At 40.3% G+C, this 15694-nt stretch overlaps 1 protein-coding gene across 1 annotated transcript; it reads left to right on the forward strand.

Moving 5' to 3' along the window:
* Positions 1-1581: 1581 nt before the first annotated feature.
* Positions 1582-15086, forward strand: LOC122830931 (excitatory amino acid transporter 3-like). The gene is made up of 13 exons (XM_044116747.1): positions 1582-1735; positions 5394-5534; positions 5826-5918; positions 6023-6137; positions 6324-6366; positions 6457-6519; positions 7118-7299; positions 7449-7556; positions 8598-8720; positions 8812-9006; positions 12549-12683; positions 13052-13156; positions 14776-15086. Exons 1-13 carry the CDS (start codon positions 1687-1689, stop codon positions 14930-14932), a joined length of 1509 nt encoding a protein of 502 aa, XP_043972682.1. The 5' UTR covers positions 1582-1686; the 3' UTR covers positions 14933-15086.
* Positions 15087-15694: the final 608 nt, after the last annotated feature.

Raw genomic sequence — 15694 nt, forward strand, 5'->3', positions numbered from 1 at the left:
TCTTGATTTGATTACATCAATCATTTCTTTGTGTGTCTAGTGGTTAAATGCCTGGCTTTCTGTTTGTAACCTCTGTAATTTTGAGCTAAACATCAGTGTATGACAACTGCTCTATATACAAAGTTTCACTGATTGATACAATAATACTTCGTAAATAAAGCCCTTTATGTTTTAGGAGCAAATTTCCTGCTTTCAGTTTGAAAATAATTTAATTGAATATAATTTTCATTTTTATGAATGAACATATGAACATTGCATTAAATAATTTCTTGAGGTGAACTAATCTTAATAAATTGTCCGTCATTTTGCTGCTGTTTTAGAATAACCTTTAGAGTATAAGTAAATACTTAAATTGAGTATAAATTTCCTTTCTACGAATGAACACAAACTGTGAATGAACTAATTTCTTTAGATTAACTCATTTTAATAAATTGCTGAAGTCTGAGCAGCTTTCTTGTCCCTGCAGAGGAAAAGCAAATTAACACATGGGTGGGCAATTGGATGCACAGGTCTATTGACAGGGCCGCAGCAAAAAAATAAAAATTATAATAGCAACATACACAGAGAATTTTCTTTTTAGATTGTCTCATCTAAAGGGTTTTTGACCACTGAATTTGTTTCTTTCCATTTTACAGTTATACTCTCATACCTTTACAAAATAAATGCAAATGAAATAGATCAAAGTTTATGGCTTTAACTTGACTTATTGTAAAAAAAAAAAAAAAAACGATATGCATTGTACAACAAGGTGATGTACTTATTTATATGATATTGCTCCCTGAGCGTTAGAGTCAAATTATTTGTGCAGAATAGCCCTGAGATGCTATTGATAGGCAGTTATGTTGACGGAGCCAACATGCTGGACTGGTCATCTGGTCTTTTACTTTTGGCATCGTGATAAACAGGGCGGGACACCAAGCAAAGATCATTCAATGCCTCAACAATGCAATAAAAATCATAATCTACTGGATCCTGTGGTAAAATCAATGTATAATTTCACTCTATTACCAAGTTAATTAATTGTTTATGTAAAAGCATTCCCTTAATTATTTCAGAGAGTAAATGACTTCTGGATAAAACAACTGATGGATTTAATGAAGCTTTCTGCTGTAGTTAAGACAGAAATGCTCATGAAGACTGTACTTGGTTTGCAGCTTGAAACCAAGCACAGTTTCCAAGAATCCAATCTGCCCGGTGAACCCTGAATTTTACCCACACTTTCCAAAAGCCCTCAGTGTTGCGACCACCCCGGCTTACCTCCCGTGGTCAAGAACCGCACGTTTCACATTTTGTCGTTGTTCAAAATATACTTTATTTCTGATTTGCTGTTCTCCTGTTCTACTGCCAAACTTGTGGTGTAACTTCTGCACAGTTTTCACTCCACGGTGTTGTTTATTTTTAAGCAGGTTTAAGGCACAGTGGTGTGCAAAGCCACTACAAGAGATCTTTCCTGCCAACAGCCATCACCATCCACAATAACTCTTTGAAGAGTAATAACAACATTTAATTTCCCTTTTCAATCAATAAGGTATTTTTGAATTTGAAGTAGTGTTATTTATTTTACCAAGGTATCCATAGAGACTGAATATGCTTTGCAGGGCATTTTTTAAAAAGTGGGACAACTGTCTTGAACAGCTGAGAGTAACTGGTCCATTTGTCTGACTGGGCCACAATAAAACAAAAGCAATGAAAGAAAGCATACTTCAGGTCTATTGCATATTGGGAGTCGTCTTTGGTAAGTACTTACTTTTTTTTCTACTTGTGATGGTTTTTTTGTTGTTTTTTTTCCATTGATTTTTTTTGTATGTTGGAATTGCTGCTTTGAAAACTAAAATGAGTAAAAACGCACATTAAATCTAAAATTTAATACACCAATGGAACGCCTAGTGGTTTTTTCAAGTATTTTCCCTTGATGCTACCGAAGTACAGCTTAATGCACTATAATACACAAAATAACTACATGTTCCAATTTTCTGATGATACAGCTATTCTCTGCCTCATTTCAGATAAATCACATTTAACCACCGGCAGCAGACTAAAAACTGTCTTCAGTGTTGTGAGGAACACTTTCTGATCCTTAACGTCCAAATATCACAGGAACTTATTTATAATCTGAAGACAATAGGAGATCACTCATCTATTGTATCTATTTGCCCAGCTGGATACTTACAAATACACTGGAATACAAATTGACAACACACTCTCATGGACTGCTCAGGTTGACTAGGTCAGTAGCAGGGTCCAGTAGCAAGTACACTTTCTGTGCAGGTTGAGGGCCTTTTGTGTTAGAAAGTGATGTTCCTCTTTCAACATACTGTAATACAGAAGGCATCGTTGGGTGCATCATTAGGTTCAACATTTCTGCCTGGTTTCGTCACTTTTCTGTCCAGATGAAGGCTAAACTCACTTATCTCACATACAGATAAGAGAGTGAAGCTGCTGTTGCTGGGTGTCAGGCATTACTCCTCACTTCAGACACTTTTGAGTGAAACAGCCATCAGAAAATTATTTCAAACTTTTGTCATGTTCTTCAGAATCAGTTTCTTAACTGCACTTAAAAGATCCTTCATGTCAACCGAACAGCTGCAAGGATTCATTCGATTCACTTTTCACTTTAGAAAATGGTGCCTAAAACTTTACCATGTTTCTTTTATGCAGTTATTTCTATTATAATAATAGCAGGTTTAATTATTTTATTGGTTTTGGAAATGTTGAAAGGTTCCGATAACCTGACATAACTTACTTGTCTTTGGTCAATATTGATCACATTTAGACTTTTCCAAATACCATACAAAAGTCTTTCTTTTATATAATTAGGATTATTGTTAAGTGATTTTTGAAACATTTTTTTCAGCCCTCTTTGTTCTTTGATGAATTTGATAAATTGGCGTTAAGTGGATTGCCAGCAACTGGGATTGCACCACTGACAATTTTCTTGCAGATCACTGATTACCAATCTATAAGAAGCCTGACCTGCCGATTCTAATTTTGGCCGACAACAATGTGATTTTTTTCTCTGAAACGTTGCTAAACATAGCCACAGTGGGGTTACTATTGTTAATTGCAAATGTGCAAACATGAACTGGTGCATAAGTCTGTCAGTCAAATCTCTATTACAACTGAGCAAAAGAGGACAGGGGTCAATGTTTAGACTACAGGTGCCAAACTTCTGTCCTCAAGGGCCGGTGAGGATGTGATTAACGGCTTCATCACATCCTCCTTGTGTAGATCAGTTCTCCAGAGCCTTGCTAATGACATAATTATTCTATTCAGGTGCGGTGCAGCAGAGGCACAGCTAAAAGTGGCAGGGCACCGGCCCTCGAGGACTGGAGTTTGACACCCCTGGTTTAGACCTTTGTCATGGTGGATAAGCTCAGAGGATCAAATCAGTTTCATTCTGTCATGCAGGCCCATCACTGATCTCCCAATATTGAGGAAATCAGGTCAGATTTATTGGTGCACCCATACCAGCAATCCTTTCATCATTTGATCAGTTGGACATTTTTCATCATCATCATGACCCAAAGTCGGTCCTCGAGGGCTGGCATCCTGCATGTTTTTGTTCTCTCCCTGGTGGCACCAACAACCTTTTCAGCATGTCAATGTTTTTCTTAGGCCGTCTAACGAGCCATCATTTGATCCAGGTGCGTTAAACCAGGGAGAGAACTAAAACATGCAGGAGGCCGGCCCTCGAGGACCAACTTTGAGGACCCCTGAATGACTATGAAACAGAAACCTGGCAGCAGCCGAATGAATTCTTTCACCTCAATGACTCACCACACCAGAGTTTGTTTTCGTCGCCAAGTGTTGCGACTTGAGATGTGGAGGGGTCTTGGAATAACCCACTGTGAGAACTGGACATTCTCACTGCTACATATTCCTGCCTTCTTCTCCTTTGGACTGTCTACCTCTTTTCAGAAGGACTTTGCTGCTCTGATTGCCCGTCTCTAAGCCCTCTTACCGAATGTCATATGGATTTTAACGTTCACATTGATGCTCATCTCTCCTTCTCCAAATACTTCTTTCCGATCCACATCCACGGACGGACACTGAACCTTTTAAGCTGCTCTGTGTGGACTTACTCCTCTGAACATCTTCTGATGAGTTTCCTTTTGCTGATTATTTGCTGTTCTCTTTTAATGTTAACATCCAATGCTATTCCTCCAAATTGTTACGGTTCCTCTCTTTCTGTTATATAAAAAAATGTTAATCACTCCTGAACCCCGTTGAACTGTTGAACTCAGACTTCCTTACCCCTTCCCCTCAGTCTTTCCTCTCCCCTCTGATGCAGAAGCTATTTGCTAGTGTAAACCATCTTCCTACCAGCTCAATCTTTTTCCTACAGTTCTTGTCAAACCCTGCCTCACTTCCCTGCTCCCTATCACTACTAACATCATCCACTCCTCTCTGTCCTCTGGTATCATCCCCACGGCATTTAAATCTGCAGCCATTACTCCTATCATCAACAATCTGGTCTCCACCCTTCAAACGAAAACAATCTCTATTCTATCTCTAACCTACTATTCATTTCTAAAGTTATCGAAAAAGTATTTTCAAGTCAGTTGCATTTTATGTCATTTTGACTGCAAGGGCATAAATCCCATCTCATTAATGGGGGGGGACCATAAACAAGAAAAAAATTTTAAGAGCAATTTTTGGGGGAGGTCGGCAAAGTCACAGTCAAATTTAACGTAAAATCTGGTTTACAATGTTTTTTATTGTGTTCAAGCTGCACCACCAGAAATGACTAGTACCGTAAATAGCAATGAACAAGTGTTTTTCTCTGTGGTAAACAACTTGTTGAGACCCACAGAAGTCAAAGTAAGATTTAAACACAATCTAAGAAATAAACAAAACCCAACTACAACGTCTGAGGTCCTAACATTTTCAGGTTACAGTGGTGCTTTTGTTGTATATTGTTGTTGTTTTTTTTGTTTTGTTTTGTTTTTACTGTAGAATAACTATGAGTGTGCTTTTAAATAAAATTTATTATCGGAGTTTGTTTTCTTGCCAACAATCCTTTCAATAATTTACTTTGTTGTATATTTTATATCATGACTGTGAAATTCTTGTATATTGTCCACAGCGTTACATTGTATAAAATAGCAGTAATGTATTGTGTAAATGACCTCCTGTTTGTGACTGTTTTACACATATAGATGATTCAGCATTAGGGTAGAATGTTGCCTATAGACAAACTGAAATAAACTTTGAAAATATGTATGCAAAATATATTATTCACTATTTTTTATTAAAGCACTCCCATTTATTTATTAAGGCTGTCATAAAGTATGCAACAGTGTAGGTTGTTTTTAGATGTGGATGTTTTTTTTTTTACCATACATATATATTTTGTTTATGATTGTTTTTTTTTCTCATTTTTTGCCCAACAGGGTTAGGCGTTGGGTTTCTGCTCAGGGCTACAATTACTGTTACCCAACAATTAAAAAGATGGATGAGCGTACCAGGGAGTGTGCTTCTACACATGCTTCAGATGTTTAGTCTCCCCCTCATCGTGACAAGCGTGCTTGCAGGCAAGCTAAATATGAATATGTGATATATTAACACTCATCGTGGAAACAATACTCACTCATCTTTTGGTGGCTATGCTGTATAAATGTTGCTGAAAACACTTGACTACATATGTATCTAGATATTATACTCAGCTTATGTTCACACCATTTATGTCTTATAACTAAAAAGTAAAAGAACATGAAGATCAGTTCTGAAATCAAGACTATTGTTAGGACACACATGAACTGGCATGTTGTCCTTCTCACGACTTCGCCTTCAGAAGAAATTCTGGTTCTGCTCTCTTTTCTCAGGAGTAACTGGATTAAACACCAAAATGTCCCGGAAAACAGCCATCATCACAGGAACCTTCATCTGTGGCTCTACCTTCATAGTCGTAATTCTTGGTAAATTTATCATGGGCAGCAAATTTTAGAATAAATTTATGAAGACCGCTATCTTTGTACTGTGTTATTGCTTTTGACATCCTGCCTGATACTTTGTGTTGCAGCAATGTTTCTGACTCTCACAATTCGACCTGGTGTGGGAAAACATGAAGAACACGCTTCAGAAGACGAGGAGGTGTCACCCTTCGTCTTGCACGTGATCATGCAGGACCTTGTAAGGTGAGACAAAATTCATGATCTGCATTTTCAGGTTTTATGTTAAATGTGAGATTTTATCATCTTTGACTACTATTAGTTCAACTATACAAGTTTTTGTGAGATGAGATTGGGCAAAATGATATCATCAAGTTTTTTGTCTTTAGCACTTATCTCAGTTATTTTCTGACTCTCCTTTTACTCGCATAGGAACATGGTTCCAGAGAACTTCTTTCAGGCTTTCTATGAGCAGGTATGCTTTTATTCTGGCCCACAACTCACTGTGTAATTTCCCATTTGGGGTTTGGAAATTTAACACAGTTTCTTCTTTTTTTTCTCCCAGTACAAGACTGAGATTGTTCAGATTAAAAGAAAAGAACCTGGCTTCTTACTTGATCCAACACAGGTGAGTATTTTCTTTTGATCTTTGTTTTCATTATAGGAAATAAAGATCATTTACATGAGGGGTGCATCACAGGGGAACAGAGGCACATAGGATAAACAACCATGTAAACACTCATACTGTCAGGATCTTGGGTTGTTTGAGTTTGTTTTTTGTTTAGTCATTATTTGTGTTCCTCACCTACTTTGTTCTGCCTTGTTTCTATTTTTACATCTGTTCCTTCTTAGTTATTCTAGCAATATTAATTTTTTGTGTCTAGTCCTTTCCTTAGTTATTCTAGTTTTCATTATGTTTCTTATGTCTAATTATTTTTGTTAGATTTACTTCCTAGTCCCAAGTCTGTTCTCCTTTGTTTTTTACCCTTGAATTTGTGTCTTTCCATTTCACAATTATGCAGTGCCTTAGAGAGGTCTTTTACAAAAGAAATGAATATTAAATACATCAAAGTCAAAGGATTTATTGTGACTTATGAAAAAGTAACATACATTGTCTAACAAGCTGATGTGCTCCTACAATATTCCTCTTAGAAGATTGGCCCCACCATATTTGTTTTGTTGTTTGTTTGTTTTTTGGGTTTTTTTTAATTTTGTTTTTTGTGCAGAATGGCACTGAGACGAAACTAGTAGGCAAGTATGTTCAGGGAGCCAACATGTTAGGACTGGTCATCTGGTCATTCGTCATCGGCATCATATTAAATAGGATTGGACACGAGGCAAGAAGCACTGTGGAGGCCATTCAATGCCTCAATGATGCCATAAAAATCATAGTCTTCTGGGTCTTGTGGTAAGATCAGACAGTATCTGAGCAGATTTAATTTCTTTTACATATTCACTTCTATTTACATTGGACAGCTGCTTCTATTCTTAACAGTTCATTTAAAATATATTTGATACCCTTTTTATTAAACCTTTTTTTTTTTTTGTTTGTTTCAGGTACTTGCCAATTGGAGTTTTGTTCCTGGTTACAGAACAAGTGTTGAATGTGCATGACTGGGATGCTGTCCTTAAGCTCACAAAGTTTGTAGGAGTGGTTTTTACAGGGTATGTCCAACTACCATTTAGTTTTCATCTTTGCTACCAAACTGATATCACTGCTCCTGAGGTAGCAGCACTGAACTCTACCTGAGTGACATGAGAAGAAAACTTTGCTATGAATATATTTATCAAGCAATTTTACAGATTTTACTGACATTTTCCTCATTTATGTTTAGAGATTAATTTTCATCAATGCAATTATTTTCAGTCTCTTTACTCTGATTCCTCCAAACATCTGGTCCAGTTCATGCACTTCCCTTCATAAGTTCTGTTTGGCCTCAGATGTTTGTTAGAGAACATGAGTGAATAAATAGCATCATAAAGACCAAGAAACTCAGCAGACACATAAGAGAGGAAGTTCTGGACAAGTTTAAGTCAGGGTTAATTTCTAAAACAATATACAAAGCTTTCAGATAAGAAACTACACAACAGGCTTATTAGCAGATTTCTGTAGAGCTTGAGTAAATGCTGAAATTTGAAGGTTCAGGGAAACATCTAAAAGTTCCAGTACACTGGGGCTCAAGGACCAAAGTTTGAAACCACTAGTTTAGGTCATAACTTATTCATGTGTTCAATTGGGATAGACAAAAAACAGACCTAAATACATTTGATAATATGTCGCAAGGAGCAGTGTGTTAACACTCTCCATTAAATCTTAGCTTGTGCTACTTTGCAGAGAAGAATGTCACAAATGTTTTTATGAAAGAGCAAAGCTAGTGGAGACATGACCCAACAGACTGCAGGTAGAAAAATGTTTACCTACAAAGTATGGACTCATTGAGACTGGATAGAAGTGCACAGACATCTTGATGGATGCTACTGTGCAAGCATGTATAATTTTCATTCCACTTTAGTGTGATGCAATACTGTGTGTTAGCATATCATATAAAATCCCCCCAAACACATTGATCTGTCAGGTTTTACCATGACAAAATATATAAAAAGGTTATTCGTACATTTATTCGTAAATATACAAATAAATGTTTAACAACCAGTGAATACTTAATGCATCTCTAACACTAAGTGTAATTTTGTTTTGTTGTTCAGGCTAGCAACCCAATCCTTGGTTATTTTCCCCATGATTTACATCATTCTCAGCAGAAAGAACCCTTTTATTATCTTCAAGAAAATCTTTAAGGCTTTGACGACAGCATTTATCATCGCGTCCAGGTGAAATGTTCTGTTTGTTGAAAAATCATGACATTTCTCTAGTTTGTTCATCTGAACGGTGAACCAATGAAGAATGTTCTTTCTACCAAAGCGCCGCCACTCTGCCCGTCACCTTGCAATGCTGTGAAGAGAAGGTGAAGATCGATAAGAAAATCTGCCGCCTTTTTTTGCCCATTGTCACCAGCATCAATAGAACTGGAACGACGCTCTATGAAGTGACCGCTACCATCTTTATTGCCCAGCTTCATGATATCAAGCTGGGTGTCGGCCAGCTAATCGCCATTGGGTAAGCTGCGTCATATAAGTGCATGGAATTCAGAAATGGTGCATGCTGGGATTGTTAAGAGCAGTGATTTGCCAAGTGGGTAGCTTTTCCCCTTTGCAGGGGCCCAGAGCAATACATAGTTGTCATGTGACATCACACCTCTGCTAACGTTGTAACTGACAGCCATCTTGGCAGGCGGCTGCTATGATAAGAAAACTCCTCATTCATAGAGTTTTGTCGACTTTTGATCATTGAAGAAATATTTCCTGATTTCAAAACGTTTTCATTCACTGCAGAGAATATGATACACATAGAGGGATCTGCTTCCTTTGGAGAGTCACCAGCTCGCTGTTGGAGGGCAAAATCGACATGGCGATCCCTACCATTTGTTTTCAATGTCAAGTTGTCACTATAACATGCTAAATCTTAAATCTGTAAAATAAAAAAAGGGTAGTGCTTTGCTACTAATTGTCAACCCTACAGCAACTGGATAATAAGGTCAGGGAAAAGTTTTGTAAAAATAAAAATAATAATACTGAAGAAGAGTGAAGTAATTCACTTATGATTGTTTGACTTTGAAAACCGTAATATGTCAGTGTGATGTGGAATTTGGTGTGTTTTGGTTCTGTTATGATATTAAAAAAAGGCGAACTACACACCAACCTTTACAAATCATCAGTAGATGAGATGCTTAAATTAGCTGAACTACCACTGCTGTGTTAGATTTGCTATACAGCAGTAGCTTATCTACCACAGTGATCACTTACTAGGTGCAAAATAAGTTTCACGTCTAAACACATAAAACTGTAAAATAATTTTGATATTCAAATATGAAATTTTTGATCACCTCACTTGACATATTTGCTGATTTCAAAATTATATCCATCCATCCATTCGGGTCGCGGGGGTAGCAGCTTCAGAAGGGAGGCCCAGACTTCCTCCGGAGGAATCCCAAGGCGTTCCCAGGTCAGCCAAGAGACATAGTCCCTCCAACGTGTCCTAGGTCTTCCTCGGGTTCTCTTCCCGGTGGGACGTGCCCGGAACACCTCACCAGGGAGGCGTCCAGGAGGCATCCTGACCAGATGCCCGAGCCACCTCAACTGGCCCCTCTCGACATGAAGGAGCAGCGGCTCTACTCTGAGTCCCTCCCGGATGACTGAGCTTCTCACCCTATCTCTAAGGGAGAGCCCAGCCACCCTACGGAGAAAACCCATTTCGGCCGCTTGTATCCGCGATCTTGTTCTTTCGGTCATGACCCAAAGCTCATGACCAGAGATGAGGGTGGGAACGTAGATCGACCGGTAAATCGAGAGCTTCGCTTTTTGGCTCAGCTCTCTCTTCACCACGACGGACCGGTATAGCGCCCGCTTGATGGCAGATGCTGCGCCAATCCGCCTGTCGATCTCCCGCTCCCTTCTTCCCTCATTCGTGAACAAGATCCCGAGATACTTGAACTCCTTCACTTGGGGCAGGACACCCCCCTGACCCGAAGGAGGCACTCTACCCTTTTCCGGCTCAAGACCATGGCCTCGGATTTGGAGGCACTGATCCTCATCCCAGCCGTTTCACACTCGGCTGCGAACCGCTCCAGCGAGAGCTGCAGATCACGACCTGATGAAGCCAAAAGGACCACATCATCCGCAAAAAGCAGAGATGCTTTCCGAAGGCTACCAAAACGGATTCCCTCAACACCTTGGCTGTGTCTACAAATTCTGTCCATAAAAGTAATGAACAGAATCGGTGACAAAGGGCAGCCCTGGCGGAGTCCAACCCTCACCGGAAACGAACCCGACCTACTGCCGGCAATGCGGACCAGCCAGTTTGTCAGGTCCCTATATGACATTGGTCATATAGGGACCTGACAGCCCGTATCAAAGGGCCCGCTACCCCATACCGGAAACCCCCCCACAGGGATCCCCGAGGGACACGGTCGAATGCCTTCTCTAAGTCCATAAAACACATGTAGACTGCTTGGGCGAACTCCCATGCACCCTCCAGGACCCTGCTGAGGGTGTAGAGCTGGTCCAGTGTTCCACGACCAGGACGAAAACAACACTGCTCTTCCTGAATCCGAGGTTCAACAATCCGATGGACCCTCCTCTCCAGAACCCACGAATAGACCTTGCCAGGGAGACTTAAGTGTCCTCCACCACCAGCGGAGCCAACTCACCACCAGGTAGTGGTCAGTGGACAGCTCCGCACCTCTCTTCACCCGAGTGTCCAAGACATATGGCCGCAAATCCGATGAAACAATGACAAAGTCGATTATCGAACTGCGGCCTAGGGTGTCCTGGTGCCAAGTGCACATATGGACACCCTTAAGCTTGAACATGGTGTTTGTTATGGACAAACCGTGGTGAGCACAGAAGTCCAACAACAGAACACCACTCGAGTTCAGATCGGGGGGGTCATTCCTCCCAACCACACCCCTCCAGGCCTCACTGTCATTGCCCACGTGAGCATTGAAGTCCCCCAGGAGAACAAGGGAGTCCCCAGGAGGAGCACTCTCCAGTACCCCCTCTAGGGACTCCAAAAAGTGTGGGTAATCTGAACTGTAAGCACAAATGACAGTCAGGACCCGTCCCCCCACCAGTAGGTGGAGGGAGGCTACCCTCTCATTCACCGGGGTAAGATCCAACGTACAGGTGCTGAGATGGGGAGCAAAAAGTATGCCCACTCCTGCCCTACGCCTCTCACCTTGGGCAACTCCAGAGTAGAGGTATGTCCAGCCCCTCTCACGGAGACTGGTTCCAGAACCAGAGACTGACTATTTCTAGCCAGAACCTCTCTACCTCACACACTAGCTCCGGCTCCTTTCCCACCAGAGAGGTGACATTCAACGTCCCAAGAGCCAGCTTCCGCAACTGAGGATCGGACCGCCAGGTCCTAGGTTTCTGGTCCCTCAGTAATGAGTCCGTCAGTAAAAACAACAATGAACAACTCTAGGACAACCTCTGATTTACACTGATCAGTATCTGTTACTGTAGCAGGTTATCGATCTGCTAATTATTGATGTATCTGGTGCAGAAAATCAAATGAACAAAAAACCGACCTGTAAAGCCTGAGTCCAAGTTACCAACTGGTACAGTAGAATCACAAACATTAAACTGAATTGGGCAGAGTGGTGGCTACACTGAGGGTGGACAATCCTGGTTCTCGAGGGCCGGTGTCCTGCAACTCTAAGATGTCTCCCTGGTCCAACACACTTGAATCCAACAGCTGAATCAACTCCTAAGTTCAGTCAAGTTCTCCAGAGTCCTGCTAATGACCTCATTATTTGACTTAGGTGTGTGGAAGTAGAGATACATCTAAAAGTTGCAGGGGACCGGCCCTCGAGGCCTGGAGCCAGAGGAAGAAACCTTGGATAAAGGTTGAGGCAGTACGTCAATAACTAAGCACTCTATTAATTCAATCTGGTGGTGTTTCAGGATATTTATAGATATTTTCACTGTAAATTTTGAACTGAACCAACTGGACAGTAGGAAAGGCTTGATGAAGTTGCAGATTGTGGTATTTCTGTTACTGGAACAGAGATGCTAATTGAGATTTTGCTTGGTTTGCAGCTTGTCTAGTTCCATTGTCACCTTTGGAACTGCAGGGATCCCAGCGATAGGAGCTGAGACCACTATCCTGATTCTGACAGCTGTAGGACTGCCTGCAGAGGAAGCTGTCCTTCTGATTGCGTTGGAGTGGATTATGTAGGTCCAACTTGATTCTCAAAGCCTGCTACTTGTGTTTAAAGAGTACTTTCAATATCAAACTGTGTAGTCACTCTGGATGGAGTTATGCTGGTCTGTTATCAGACAGCTTGAAATTATTCTTGACCAGGACATGATCTTTAACTTGCATAATAAATGAATTTCTAGGTTTACCAAGTAGTGGAGAAAGCCTGAGGAGAGCTTGTGAAGTAATGATTGATAAGACTACGCTTGGTGTCTGAAGTCAACAACAGTCTGAGCTATAGAAGACCTGGTGCATCTGGTTGTTGTAGATTGAGGGAGAGTAAACCTTCAAGAAAAACATAGTTCAGTCTGACACCATATTTGTTCTCTTCTGTGCCCTTCAGAGACCATTTCCTTACCGCGGTGAATGTGCTAGTAAATGTCTATGGTGTTGTTATTGCCGATCTTGTGTGGCATGACGAGCTGGTGAGCCTGGACAAAAAACCACGGTAAATGAAATCTTTAAAATGATGCGTTCATTTGCAAAGACACAATGTTGCCAAAAGTATTTGCTCCCTGATCCAAATCATTGGATGCAGGTGTTCCAGTGGCTTCTGCAGCTGTATGAAATCTACCACTGAGATTGAACAAATAGGTCACTCTGAAAAGCAACAGTGAATTTGAGACTAACACCATGATGGGATGCCACTTGTGTACGACTTAAAGTTATTACATTTCCTCTACTGGGCTCTAGACCAGTGTGGACATTTTGTCTGCCGTTCCAAATCCTGCCTCAAGTGTAAAAAAAAATGTACAGCAGCTAAAACTTTCGTTACTAGACTCTGGAATACAAACTGGCTGTCCCATTAGTTTCTCCTGGCCCTTTACTTTTGCTGTATGGAGAGCATCTTCATATATGCTAGCTGCTGGCTTGCAAAGAAAAAGATTCTCCAAGGGCTTATTTCTATTGCCATTGAATAATTGGCCACTCCCTCCCCAATCCCAATGAACTCTACCATTCTTGTTGTCTCAGGAAATAATACAAAAAAAAATTGAAAAAAAATTAAAAGCACATAATTTATTTCAGCTTGCACCTTCAGGTAGAAGATGGAAACAATGAGGCTTAACAACAATTTTTAACTCCATTGGTTATTTTTGAACTATTTCAAATAACTATTATAGCAGGAGCTGCTCTACTCGTAAAACATTCACATTGTGTAAATATAAGTTTATTTTTTACTGTATTGTTAAATTAACATCCTCACAGTCTTTCCTGCCCCTGTGAATCTCACCTTCACACAAGTCACTTCATTCAAGCCCGTAGTTCTCCAAAGCCAGATCTCTGGTGCATAAAATGGATCATCTGAAAATGAAACTCAATGGACATCAGTGCGTTCTCATCATTTCTGAAACCTACTTCCACAATACGATGTTGGTATGCAATGGGCAGGTTGCACTTTGCTCTGCTGTGACAGGACTCTGCCTAAACACCAGAAACCAACAGTGGGGGATCCTGAATGCATCAATGGGAGACGAGCTGAACTGCTTTTTTGCTCTTTTTGAGACCTACCAGCAGTTCTCTTCTGCTCCAGCTGTGCCCAGCCCCAGCTGGTTTCTGCACTTCACTCACTCTACATGAGGATGGTGTCAGACTGGTTGTCATGGCAGTGAACCACAGCATTTTTGTACCATTTCAACATCCCAACCCTGTGGGAACAGTTGGAAAATGGCTTCTTCCTGTTAGCACATGATTGAGCACCAGTACACAAACCAGTGTTCATAACATGTATTATTGCATTTTGCGTGGAAGAACTTAACCAGTTTGCTCATATCATATCTAACCCTGTGGGTTGAGAATAGACATTCCTCTAGTTCCCATGTGTGTGTGAAGGCAGATGAAAGGATACTTTTGTCAACATTGTGTAAATCCCTTTCTGAGCTGTATCAGTTCTCTCTGTATTATTCACTCATAAACCCATATAACAAAGGTCTAAATGTACCAGAATGTCTTCAGATTGGAGAAATTTGAGTATAGATTGTTATAAGTCATTCACACTGGGACTAAATGGTACTCTAGTCCCAGTTTGTCTTTAACGTTATTGACCATGTTTTCCATTTTACCTGTTAGCGTTGAAAAGATTCGTTCCATCAAGGACATTGAGCTGGACTTATCCTTTTTGGACTCTGATGAAGAGTTCATCTCCTCCACCCCTTCTTCCCCGTCAAGATCCATTTCACCTACGAGAGGGGATCATCTCGGAAGCATAGTAACGCCAACAAGCTGAAACCTTCAGATAGGGATGTCATCGTCCTCGGCTGTCTGAGCTGACCATTTCCTTTTTTGCCTTTTGTTTATTAGGATGGGGCTATATCAGTTTATTCATCAGTATTTAGTTTGTTTTTTATTTTAATTTTGCAACTTTTAAATGATCTATTTGTGTAATAATAACTTATTAGTGTTTAAGTTGTTAATAACTTTATAATAAAAGTATTGTTATGTGAATATAATTAATCTATTCTGTTATACACTTTATTTATGTTATTTTACTTTTTGCATGTTTATTATGTATTATTGATTTTATAAATTTGCTCATGAACTAAACAGTTTTTTAAGTTGGTAATATTATTAGAAATGCTTTGGCTTTTTAATTTAAAACATAAATATTAGGGCGTGCTGTGGTGGCGTAGGGGATAGCGCGACCCACATTTGGAGGCCTGGAAGCCTCGACGTGGCCGTCACGGGTTCTATTCCCGGACCTGACTGACATTTGCCGCGTGTCTTCTCCCCTCTCCTTCCCCCTTCCTGTGAGCCTACTGTCATATAAGGGACACTAGAGCCCACAAAAGACCCCCTGAAAGGGAAAAAATAAATAAATATTAACATTGTTTTCATTATTTGAACCAAAATCAATGGATCTAGGGAAACCAGGCCTAATTTTCTGGGCATTTTCCACAAAATGTAATCTGATATCTGGATGCCAAAAGGAACAAGATCCTCTTTAAACTAGAAACTGCCAAAAGGAACAAGATCCTCTTTAAACTAGAAA

Source organism: Gambusia affinis, linkage group LG01 (genome assembly GCF_019740435.1).
Source record: "Gambusia affinis linkage group LG01, SWU_Gaff_1.0, whole genome shotgun sequence".
Taxonomy (NCBI): Eukaryota; Metazoa; Chordata; class Actinopteri; order Cyprinodontiformes; family Poeciliidae; genus Gambusia; species Gambusia affinis.

Bases quoted from the DNA above. Each gene is read 5' to 3' on its own strand.
- LOC122830931 (XM_044116747.1), top strand. From the start codon at position 1,687: ATGAAAGAAAGCATACTTCAGGTCTATTGCATATTGGGAGTCGTCTTT. The intron at 1,736-5,393 runs GTAAGTACTTAC...TTTGCCCAACAG, and splicing joins CATATTGGGAGTCGTCTTTG to GGTTAGGCGTTGGGTTTCTG. The intron at 6,520-7,117 runs GTGAGTATTTTC...TTTTTTGTGCAG, and splicing joins TCTTACTTGATCCAACACAG to AATGGCACTGAGACGAAACT.